Source organism: Artemia franciscana, chromosome 14 (assembly GCF_032884065.1).
Source record: "Artemia franciscana chromosome 14, ASM3288406v1, whole genome shotgun sequence".
NCBI classification, from domain to species: Eukaryota; Metazoa; Arthropoda; class Branchiopoda; order Anostraca; family Artemiidae; genus Artemia; species Artemia franciscana.
The window spans coordinates 39,267,489-39,280,121 of record NC_088876.1 but is presented as its reverse complement, the minus strand read 5'-3'; the positions used below and the strand labels follow the sequence as shown (position 1 = coordinate 39,280,121).

Sequence of the window (12,633 nt, the reverse complement as noted above, 5' to 3'; positions counted from 1 at the left end):
CCCTAAGAACCCAGCCAAAGTCAATCTATACAAAAATACGCTAAAAAAAAGAAAGGAAGATCTTCCACAATGGACCAGTCAATGAACTTCTCCACAAAAAAAATGGTTAAAAGCAAGTTAAATACAGTATAAGTGAACATAGAACAGAATTCCCGGATCCTCAACCATACCTATCCCAACCTGACAAAGAAACTGAATCAGCTATAAAAAGTCAAGTCAAAAGAGTAAAAACAGGAATAGCTCCAAAAAGGAGAGGTTTCCTCCTCAGGACTAGCCAAAACTCTTCTCTGCAAATATCTGGCAGAAAACAAGTTAAAGCACAATACCTGTACACTAAAGAGAGTTAAGTCAAAAGAACAAAAACACGCAAAGCGGTAGAATAGGGGTTGGGGAGGAAAATCTTCCACTAAGGACCACCCAATGCCAGAAAAAGAAATCCGGTTAAAAGCAAGTTAAAATGTTGCATACCTGAAAACAGAAAGACGATAACAAAATTCCCACACCCTCACGTAAATCTATCCTAACCTAACGAAAAAACTGAATCAGCTATTAAAAGTCAAGTTAAAAAGCAAAAGTTCCTTCCCCTGACCAACCAAAGACCTTCTCTGCACGGATGGAGAGAAACGGATTTACCAGAGCCTCAAATGAATCGACCCAAAACGGACAAAAGGAAAACATGACATCTGGGTTAAAAGATGGGTCAATAAATAAAAAAAACGGTACAGAGCAGAGATGAATGATGATCCCCTGAGAACCTTCTCTTCGAAAACCAGGTGTACGAAATGTTAAAACGTAACACAGGCGAACACGGATGGACGACATGGGATTCCCCAAGGCCTAAAGTATATCAACCCTAACATAACAAAAGAAAAATTGAGTCCATATCAAAAAAGTTAAGTTAATAATTTTTTAGGCGACACTACCTCTTTATTTATAATTAAAACAAAATTAAAATATATAACAACGGTAAAAATGTTTTTAGCTAAGACAGTAAAAAAAAGTCTTAATCAGGACGTCAATCACTGTCTTAAGTACAATTTTACTCATTATTTATTATTACTTCAAATTAGAAAATTCACATGAAAGAATCACATGTGCATTCACATGAATTCACATGCCTAAATCTCCTAAGCCTCTGAACAGACGAAGAATAATGTGACAGTCTAGGAGAAGCAATTGGCACATGCACACCTCCCCTCCTTGCGTTGTAAAATTATTACATTATGGTTTGCATTCCAAGTGCAAGTTTTGGCATGTTACTTTTCTCTGCTGAGATTCAATTTCATCGGTCGGAATTAGATTTTAAATTTTGCATTAATTTTTAGACTAAAAAATACGTTAAAAATTGTTGAACATAGTTGAAAATAAGAATTTTTTCCTTTTTAAGCAAGTTTGGAGCAGTGCCTGAAAAATTCGATTTTGACTTGGTGAATGGGTAGAATAGACATTATTCCCGACTAGAATTCACATTACCCCCGATTAATATCGATATTGCCCCCAACAAATATAGACATTACCCCCGACTAATATAGACATTACCCCCGACTAATATAGTCATTACTCCAAACTAATATGGATATTATCTTCAACTAATATAGACATTACCCCCGATTGCTATAGAAATTACCCCCGACTAATATAGACATTACCCCCGATTAATATAGACATTACCCCCGACTAATACAGACATTACCCCCGGCAAGGCTTAGGATTACCCCCAACAAAGGCCTCTTCTATGTTCAACAAACGAGGTCGAAACATAGGTAAAAAGACCGGATAGCCAAATAAATAAAGTAGACATAAGACAAACATAAGAGACAAGACCAATGTCCTTTAAGAGCAAGTTACAGCTGTAGGTCTGAGGTAAAATTTTTACAGATATAAACCTAGATTTAAAATGCTCTTTAATTTGACAATACTAATAAACACCTATGCAAACCAACACAAATCAAGAAAAAATCTATTTATTTGAGGTGTCTAACCAATTGGCACTACAAATAAATAAGCCTAAATCAATAACCAAAATAGGCCTTGCCTAATAAGCATAAATAGACCTAATAATGAACCAGAACCGTATTCATATTTTTTTTAGGGGGGGGGGAGTATAAAAGATTGAGAAACGCATCAAAAATTTGTTTATATGCATTTTTGTAGAGTCGGAGAGAATTCACAGGGGGTTTCAAACCCCCTACCCCACTCCCTCTGGATACAGCCTTGCAAAGCACACAGACACGTATTTTTCTGTGGAGGGGGGGGGGAGAATAAGAAGAAAACTAATTTGTAATTAAACAAAAAGTACCAAAAATATGGAAACGCTTACGATTTGGAGACCTCAAGCCCTCCCCCCCCCCCACCATATATGCTTAGGCCTACTAGAGTAACAAATGAGGCCGAAATACAAACAACAACTTTATTATAGCATCGTCGCAGTTACACCTAAAGGCTATAATTTACATCTTTTTGAAAGTCAAGCAATGGACAAATTTTCAGAATCTAAAATTTTCAGCATATGTTCGTCAATTGTCATTTGTACCAGCAGGATCAACTACTAGCCAGAAGAGGTATGTACATTTACACTCGGTGTAACTGTGTTTCTTTATTTTCCCATAGGATCGCAACTGTACTTTTATTTCAATTTCTTGCATTCTTAAACTTTTCAGTTATAGCCTTTAGATAAAATAGTAATGCTATGATCCATGCTGATTTTTCAAAGTTGATTTTTCACTATTTTAAAATTTGCAAAGTTGGATCAAATCGAGAAGCATTTCCGCTTTCGACTAAGTAGCTGATAAGTCTATAAATTCAAAAAATTTAATTTAAAAAAAAGGGAATAGTTGTGGGAAAAGTCAAAGTCATGGCCAAGTGTGTAGAAAAAAGCCAAGACAGATTGTTCAATTAAGTGGACAGCTCAGTCAAGGTTAATTTTAGCCCTTTGATTGCCGTTATTACTGTCTCCCATTTATGCTACACCTCTCCGTGCATGCGTGTCCCTTCACAAATGCCGAACTAGAGTCGTACCTGTTGGAGGTTCTCGCTGGGGAGCACACGCAGGTTGACTTACTTGAAAATTTTCCTCTCATGCATGTCACTCCACAATGCTGAACTAGAGTCAACCCCATGTCATGCTAATTCACGTTGTTAATAATAAAAATTTATAGAATAATATAATAGTAAAATTATTATATAATTCAAAATTTCAATTAAGATTTTAATTAATAAATTGGATTAACTAGATTAATTAAATCTATTAATGAAATATGGTAAAAATATTAACAAAAAAAAATATCAAAGGCGTCTTCAAGATTCAAAGGTACTGAATTGACTGCAAATGTTTTTTTAGATTACCATAATTGAGTTTTGGTAGTTAATTCAAACACCTGTATAATTGAAAAATTTTGAGGCTAAATGTCACTAGCGAAAATGAATTATTTTTTATAATTTCTGTTCACAGAATAGCAAATCTTATTATATATATAATTGGTAAGCGTTCACAACACCCAGCGAATCACTAATCTGAAGAGAATCACCAAGTTGTATATAAATGGGAAGTAGACCGTTAGGGGAAAATGGGAAAAATATCATTAGGTCTCATTAAAGGTGATAAACTTTATACATAGCCTGGTAAGTATATCCTGTTTTGTCTCAAGACTAGGGGATCAAACTTACAGAAAAGTCCTTCTTGGGAATAGGCTAAGGGATTTAGAATTTTCAATTTTGAGTTTAGAATCTGGGATGATGATGAACTATTTTTTCTCCAGTTCTCGACGAAAAGCATACGCTATACGTTTTTTGTATTTTGTAGCATCCAATTTTTTTTTTTTTTTTTTTTTTTTTTTTTTTTTTTTTTTTTTTTTTTTTTTTTTATTTTATTTTTTTTTAGCAAAGCTGAATGACTACAATTTCAAGACAAATGCAAAAAAGCAAAAACACTAATGATTTTTTAGGCACTTTGGCTAATATCAAGATAAATTGATCAATTCCTAGTATGATAAGAACAACACTATGGTAAAATTCAGGCCAATTTCGTCTATTACAAGCACAGAAATAGCGAAGTTGTTAGCGCTGTTATAAGCGATTTGACAAGGAGCTTAACTTGTTATTTGGAAAGGCTGTATTAAAATACCAAAAAACCAAATATCGTAAAATACAAAAAAAAAATACCAAAAAAAGTTATTCAGACTTACCTTCATCTTGTTTCCCCGAATCCCCTTCCTGCAAATTGGACAATATGAGATATTGCCAACCTCTTCAAACGGTATATAGTCTTTCGAAAGGTTGCCTTTTACAACTACTGTTTCGTACCGTCGGCTAGATCTGAAATAGGTGAGAAATTATTCACCTATTCACTTTTTTCATCTTTATTTATTTTATTTTTTTAGTCTCTTTTTAGGGCTTGCGTAAAAAAATCTTAACTGAAAATTACAATTGGTTGTAGTGGCACAATGGGTCTTTGCTAGGTAATACACAACCCGAAGTTTGAGCTCGGCTGTAGGAAGATGCTGAAAGGGCCGCAGTCTTTTTCGGGAGATGATATAATGCAAAGGTGTCTCCAATCTACATAATAAGACGAGGAATCGGTTAGTTCCTGTGGAAGCGCAGTGGCATTGATCTGTGCTTAGTAATATGAGACTCGGACTTCGATTCCGGTTATGAAAGCGAAAGCATCTACATAATGATTCAAATAGGAAGAAGATTTGATTACAGCCGAAGAAGAAGAAAATTAAAAAAAAAATACTTATAGCCGAGGAAGAAGATGAGTAGCACAGAGCATTGATCTCTACTTTACAAAAGGGGATTTGGGTTTGACCCCAGGTGCCACAGGGCATGGGATAACAAAGAATATAAATTAGCATCTCCTAGGGAATTTATAAATTTAATTTCTTTTTGGGGGGGGCCACTTTTATAGGATATCTAAGAAATATACAAAACTTTAGGATATCTAACAATAAAATTATAGCCTACGAAAAATCTATAGGTAGAAAAAAAAATCCTAGGCTGAAGTTTCTTTTACTTTAAAAGTGATTAAAGACAAAAAATTGTGACAAAAGATTTATCAGCAGTATTTAACGGAAGATTAAGCATTTAAATTCTTTTAGTTTTAAAGTTCTTGAGCAAGTTTTCAGGCAAAGCTAATTAATCCTGAGGAATTAGCATAAGTTAATTTTCTGCAGTCCAACAGTTTTGATCCTTCAATGTAAGATGACAATTTTTCATCATTCAATGTCTGAGACGCAGAGTATGGGTAATTTATAGCAGTGGGAACAGGCGCTAGTGTCAAAAAAGCTATCAACACCATCTAGCGTTTGGTGACACTTGGCGTTTTTTCAAGCTCTTTAGTCTTTTTTCTTTCAGGAACTGAGATCAGACACTTGGTAGTACCCTAATTTAGTCATTTTCAATAATTAAATTAATTATTCTTTTTATTACACTAAAAAATACCAGATGTCGTCAAATAGGTGGCGTTGATAGTTTTATTTGTCAACACTAGCGCCACTTCCCAATCTTATAAATTACCCATACTCTTTTGTCTGAGATTCAGTTTCGATTGAAACTTACTTTGCATTTCTTTTGGATTGAAAAATACACAGAAAATGAGTCAGAAGCATGCAAAAATAAGAAAAGTTCCGAATTTTTAAAGCAAATTAATAATTTTAATTTTTAAAGCAAAATTATTGGAAATCAAGAGAAGATAGTCAACCATTGAGGAGGAAAGTATTAAAGAAAAGAGTGGAACATTTTTAGAATGGGTTAAACCGTAATAAAGCTGCAGAAAATGACCCAGAAAATGGTTAAAAAGCAAATTTATATCATTGGTACCAGCAAACAGATAGATCTGAAAAAAATAAATTCAATGATAAAAGCATATTGTCCGTTCGGTGTTAAAGCATTTTCTGGTTCACAAAAGGTTTCATAGTTCACCATGACCAATATGACCCTGTTTTTTAGCTTGCATCTGGCAACACTGATATCAAGCACATGAACAGAAGGCAAAATTGGTCTTATCTCTTATGTTTGTCTCATGTTTACTTTATTTATTTGGCCATCTGGTCTTTTGGGCTATATTATATATTTAGACCTCGTTTGTTGAACACAGAAGACACCTTTGTCGTGGGGTAAGCCTAAGCCTTGCCGGCGATAATGTCTATATTAGTCGGGGGTAATGTCTATAACAGTCGTGGGTACTTGCATCTGACAACACTGACATCAAGCACATGAACAGAAGGCCAAATTTTATATTAGGAAACTTGTATTTTGATTAAACGAGACTTGTTGTCCTTTTTACTTGATTACTTTGATTAACCTTACTTTCACTCCTTGTTTCGCTATTACATCAAGTTAGGAGATTGATGCTAAAAGGCAAATATTTTTTCTAATTCTGGACATTTTTTATCATTCGATTATGTATAAACTTGAGTTTAAATAGCCTTTAGACTCAGATACTTAATTTCTTTTCATTTTGTCGGAAAGAGGCTTACCTTTTGTGCCGTTTTGCTCCTGCGTCATCTTCAGGCATGATGATATTTACATGAACAACTAAAAAAAAAATGTCAAAAAATTTCTTAAAACAAACAAACAGTCATAAAGTAAAGCTAAGTGCTAAAAACATGTTGTGACCAGATGGGCCCAGGACTGCACAAAGCCTCCATTCATACTGGAGGTCCCAGGGGCTTCTTGCTGTCCGGTTCTAAGGTGGCTTAAGCGCTTCGGTGTAGACTTGAGAAGATATGTTGATCCCCTTCCTGCACTAGTATCCCGGATCATTGCTTTTCCTGAGGCAAAAATAATTTCAATGACTTAAAATACATGAAAATTGGAACTAAGAATATTACAACGTTAAAAAATGACTATCGTATCGTCATTTTGACTGACGAATTCAGACGATTCAAACTGGACTTATTAGGAGTTTGAGAAACTTAAATCCCAGAGGTAGGATGCATGAAATTATGTAATATAGAATTTGTTTACTATAGAGGAAGGATGGGGTACATAAACAGGGAGTAGGGCTCATGATGAACGAGGAAGCTGCTAAGTCTTGTTTAGGCTGGGGAAGGTATTAATAATAGAATATTAAATGTTCATTTTACGCCTAAAAAGTTCAGGATATCAATTATAGTAGTATATGCCCCTGTTGAACCGACTGAAGGAGATACTAGTGACTCAGAAGAATTTTACTTACAGATACAGGAACGAATAGACAAGGTCCCAAGTAGAAATATGGTGTTTTTACTAGGAGATTTTAACACCCAGATGGGTAGAAATTGAGACAGATGGTATCCTAGCCTAAGTAAATTTGGTGTTTCATCTTAATATAGGCATATGGTTTTTAGAAATCCAACGTAGGGATAATTTTTTCAATAAAATGAAACTCTTGTTGAAAATAAACATAGCCATTTATCAAGAGCAAGGAATAAGTTTCTTTTTCCTTTTATTAAAAATGAGAGACCAAGACTAAGTTTAAGATATCAAATTCCTGAGATAGCCAATAAATATAAACTACTTGATTTAATAAACGAGTCACCATCACTCTATACATATAAAAAGAAATTAAAATAGTTCTTTCTGCTTATAGTAGTGGGGTCTGAATGTAAAGAGATTTATCTATAAATTAGTTTATAAGTCCCATCCTTCTCTACGAGTCGATTTTTTTCCGCTTCTTCTCTCTCTCTCTCTCTCTTCTTTCTCTCTTTTTTTTATGTACTCCGTGTGAGTTATTGAGGTGTAATTCCTTCTTCTTTTTTCTCTCTCTATTGTTAAAGGAGACAAAACGAGTTGCCTCCCTGTCTCCTTTGTATAAGATTTATGTATATCGTTTCTTGTTCAATAAAGTCAAGTCAAGTTATAGTAAACCGAAGACTGGCGGGATCAATACATAACACTAGGGTATATAGGAGTGCCATAATTGATCTTAAAAGTAAAGATCACCATCTAGTAGTGTATAGGGTTTAATTTAAAGCTGAAATTTCGGAAGGGTAACTACCTCCCGAGAAGTTATGATGTTGGTAGACTCCAGGATGAGAATTTGAGAGAAACTTTCCAGGAACAGTTGAATACTAGACTTGAGAGTTTAAAATTTGACAATGTGGAAGATGGTTGGAATAATTTTAGAAAAGCAATTTGTGAAGTTGCTGATGGTGTCTTAGGAAAGAAAGTTAGGACTGCAGCTAGGAATATTAGTGAAAAGACTTTATGTTTAAAAGAGAGGAGAAGGGGTTTGTGAACGAATCATCTGAGTGATAGATCATACGAAAACAAAAAAAAATGTAAAGAAAGCGGAGAAAGCATTAAAATATGAACTAAGGAGGTGTGAAGTGGAGGCCATGGATAAAATTGCCTAGGATCTGGAAGATACAGCTACATGGTATTTTAGTAAAATATTGTACTGGCACGTTAATAAATTGAGAGGTAGTGGTCAATCAAGACTTGTCCCAGTTAAAGATAGGAAAGGGGCCATAATTAGTGACAAGGAATGAGTTAAAGAGCGATGGGCAGAACATTTTGAGGATGTGCTAAACCGAGAAACCGAGATCGTAATTATCAAGGCATTAGTTGGGTCACTGTAGGTAGCACACAACTTGGTAATATGATACTTTTTAGACTGAGAGACGCTGTAGACAGAGTTTTAAGAGAAGAGTAGTGTGGTTTTAGAAAAGGTAAAGGATGTGTCGACCAAAGTTTCACTCTTAGTTTAATAATGGATAAGTGCCTTAGTTGTCAAACACCTTTGGTCCTCAGTTTCATAGTTTATGAGCAAGCGTTCGATTCTGTTAATACAAGATCTTTAACAAAGGTCTTATCCTCATATGGTATACCAGACAAATACATTAAAGTGATTAGTGCAATGTGCGAGATTAGGAGTTAATCAGGAGTTAAGCAGGGTCGTGTTCTATCCCCCTTTATATGGATCATTTTGATGGACTTTGTCTTAAGGAGCACAGGAAAAGCAATGGGAGACCACGGAATCAAATGGGGAGGAAAAACTCTCCTGAACTTGGATTACGCTGATAATTTAAGCATACAAGATGAAAGTTTGAGCCAAATTAATAAACTTTTAGAGATTTTGGAAGTTCAGGGTGCCAGAACGGGTTTGAAGATTAATATTAAGAAGACTAAGTCACTAAGGCTAGGAATAAGCGAAGATGAAAAGGTGATGTTGGGTAATGAAAAGATTGATCAGGTGGGCAGCTTCAGTTACCTTGGTAGCATTATTAGTAAAGACGGTGGGAGCAGTGAAGATGTTAAAAGCAGAATAGCCGAGGCTCAGGGTGTTTTTTCACAGTTAAAAAAAAGTTCGGATGATAAGTCTGCAAATCAAGATTGGAATATTGAAATGTAAATTGATGACAGTGGTCAAATATGGCTCTGAAGTATGGGCGCTTCGAAAAGCGGATGAAGATTTACTAGATGTTTTCCAGAGACACTGCCTACGGATTATTCTGCTTACCCGGCTGACTGACCGTATTTCAAACAGTAGGCTGTACGAAAAATATGTTTCAATCCCCCTTTCTAGGGCTACGATGAAAGAAAGGTTGAGATGGCTGGGGCACATTCTGCGGATGAAGGATGACAGATTGCCGAAGATTGTCCTTTTCGGCCAACCATCTAGGGCTAAACGGAAAGCAGGTCGTCCTCGTTTGGGGTGGGAGGATGTCATAAAGAAAGATTTAAAGGAAATGGGAACTTCCTGGGAGGGTGTAAAGAGGGAGGCTTTGAATAAATTGGGATGGAGGAGGAGCGTGCGTAGCTGTGTTGGCCTCAGGTGGCTTGGTGCTGCGGTGAGTTGTTAGTAGTTTTTGTGGCAAAAAATTGTTTTGGATTAAAAACTGCTCTTTCTACAGCAAAAAGAAAGTTCGTACAGGCCTCAAAGGTTCACCAGAAAAATGCGATCTGAGGGTGCCATTTTTCAAATATTCTAGCAAGCACAAAAAGGGGATACAACGCATTTGGAAAAATGTCTTATTATCTAAAACTGAATTATATTTGTGGAAACTGATTTTTCAAAATGCTGTTTTTGGGAGCGGCAGGAAGAGAAGAAGAGAACAAAAACAGTCGGAGGTCCCTTCTAAAGCATATTATAATTATGACAATGAAAACTGAGAAATGAACCATATAGTACCATAAAGGTAAAGATATTCTACTAAAACTGGACCCGTGTCTGTAGATGCTTGAATTGTGCAGGCTTTTCTTATTTTTGACAAGATTTTTGAAAAAAAACTAAATTTCAGCTTGGGAAGGGGGACCTGGGGTCTTGTAGACGGCAAACCAAAGTCTGAGGGGAGCAGTTGCACCCCCTGCCCTACACCAAATTACGCCCCTGTCACTCATTCAGACATATGTAGTTTGCTGGAGTGTGATGGGCCGTCCTTTCAGATAACTACGATACGATTTAAACTACTCTGAGACCTTTTTAAGTGATAACGGAACATTTTAATATAAACATTTTAATATAAAAGTGCAAGCACAGTTCAACATGGCTATATTCTATTGTAATTAAAAAGATTATCATTCGGTGTAGCTTTATGGGGACTTGTAACTTACCCCCTAAGCGAATGAATCTATCCAAATCCTTTCTTTGGATTTTTAGACAGTCATTGAGACTGTGCTACTGGATAAATCCATGAATGCAAAGGGGTCGTCGTTTATGCTTCAAAACGGCTCATTCGATTGGAAATCAACAATTCTAGTGCCCTTTTTAAGAGTCAAAATTGATAGGAGGGCAACTAGCCCCCCCGCCCTTTTTTCCCCAAATACATCGGCTTAAAAATTTTAGGTAGCCTTTTTGTTAAAAATAGTTCAAAGATCATATAGCAAAACTCCGGGGTCGACACCACCCCCTGGGCCCAGGGGCAGGCGTTGTAAGTTACGCCCTCGGGGCAAATATGATTCTTATAGAAGGGATGCTCGTTTAAACTTCATAGAGGGCTCATTTGATGGGAAATTAGAAGTTCTAGTTCACTTTTTCAGAGTCAAAAGTGAACGGAGGCCAACTGCCCCCCCCCTTGATCTTTTTCCCCAAATACATCCGATTAAAATTTTGGGATAGACATTTTTTTTTAATAAATCCAAGGTCATAGAACGAAAACCTCTGGTGACGATACAACCCCCTAGACCCAGGGGCAGCCTTTGTATGTTATGCCCTGAGGGAAAATAAGAGTTCTTATGGAAGGCAAGTTCGTATAAACTTCTGAGAGGGCTCATTTTATTAGAAATTAAAAGTTCCAAGTCATTTTTCACAGTCAAAAGAGATTAGAGGACAACTAGCCCCCCCCCCCACAGTAGCCTTTTTTCCCAAATTTATCAGATAAAATTTTAGGATAGCCATTTCGTTAAAAATAGTTCAAAGATTCTGAGTCAACGCAACCCCCCGGGGCCCGAGGACAGGCGTTGTAAATTGTGCTCTGAGGGCAAGTATGGTTCTTATGGAAGGGATGCTCGAGTATACTTCAGAGAAGGCTCATTTGAATGGGAATTGAAAGTTCGCTTTCACTTTTAAGAGTAAAAAGAGATCAAAGGGCAACTCGTTCCCCATGCCTTTTTCCCCAAACCCATCCGATAAAAATTTTGAGAAAGCCATTTTTTCAAAAATAGTTTAAAGGTAAGATAACAAAATCTCCGGTGTCGAGTCAACCCTCAGGGCCAGGGGGCAGGCGTTGTAAGTTATGACCATGGGACATATACGGTTCTTATGAAAGGGATGCTCATATAAACTTCAGAGAAGACTCATTTGATTGGAAACAGAAAGTTCCAGTTCACTTTAAAGAGTCAAAAGTGATCCAAGGGCAACTAGCCCCCCACCCTCTACACTCTTTTCCCCCAAATGCATCAGATAAAATTTGAGATAGCCATTTTGTTAAAAAAAAGTTAAAAGGTTAGACAACAAAAACTCTGGAGTTGACACAACTTCCCAGAGCCCAGGGTAGGCGTTGTAAGTTATGCCCTGGGAGCATATACGGTTCTTATGGAAGGGACACTCGTATATACTTCAGAGAGGGCTCATTTATTTGGAAAGTGAAAGTTCTACTTCACTTTTTAAGAGTCAATAGAGATTAGAGTGCAACTAGCCCATCCCCCACGCTCTTTTTTCCCCAAACCCATCCGATAAAAATTTTGGGATAGCCATTTGTTAAAAATAGTTCGAAAATGAGGTAAGAAAAACTCCTGAGTCGACGAGACCACCCTGGATCCGGGTCCAGGCGTTGTAAGTTATGCTGTGGGGGCAAATATGGTTCTTTTGCAAGGGATGCTAGAATAAACTTCAGAGAAGGCTCATTTGAATGGGAATTGAAAGTTCTCCTTCACTTTTTAAAAGTCCAAAGAGATCGGAGGGCAACTCGTCCCCTCATGCCCTTTTTTCCCCATACCCGTCCGATACAAATTTTGAGATAGTAATTTGTTTAATAGTTCAAAGGTTCAGATAATAAAAACTTAGAGAGGACTCATTCGATTGGAAACTGAAAGTTCTAGCTCACTTGTTAAGAGTCAAAAGAGATCCGAGGGCAACTAGCCCCTCTACAACCTTTTTTCACTAAACCCATCCGATAAAAATTTTGAGACAGCCATTTTGTTAAAATTAGTTCAAAGATCAGATAAGAAAAACTACTGTGTTGACGCAACCCATAGGTCCCGGGGGCAGGA

At 36.5% G+C, this 12,633-nt stretch overlaps 1 protein-coding gene across 2 annotated transcripts in view; it reads right to left on the bottom strand.

Annotated features, from left to right (window-relative positions):
- LOC136035695 (uncharacterized) overlaps positions 1-12,633 on the bottom strand; it is a 49,014-nt gene that overhangs the window by 22,285 nt on the left and 14,096 nt on the right. For both annotated transcript variants that reach the window (XR_010619498.1, XM_065717634.1), the window contains exons 3-4: positions 6,477-6,534; positions 4,185-4,314 (exon numbers count right to left, since the gene is read on the bottom strand). Coding sequence is in view for 1 of the 2 variants with exons in the window: in XM_065717634.1 (XP_065573706.1) it covers positions 4,185-4,314; positions 6,477-6,534 (188 nt within the window). In the remaining variant the exon portion in view is untranslated. The remainder of the gene's footprint in view (positions 1-4,184; positions 4,315-6,476; positions 6,535-12,633) is intronic.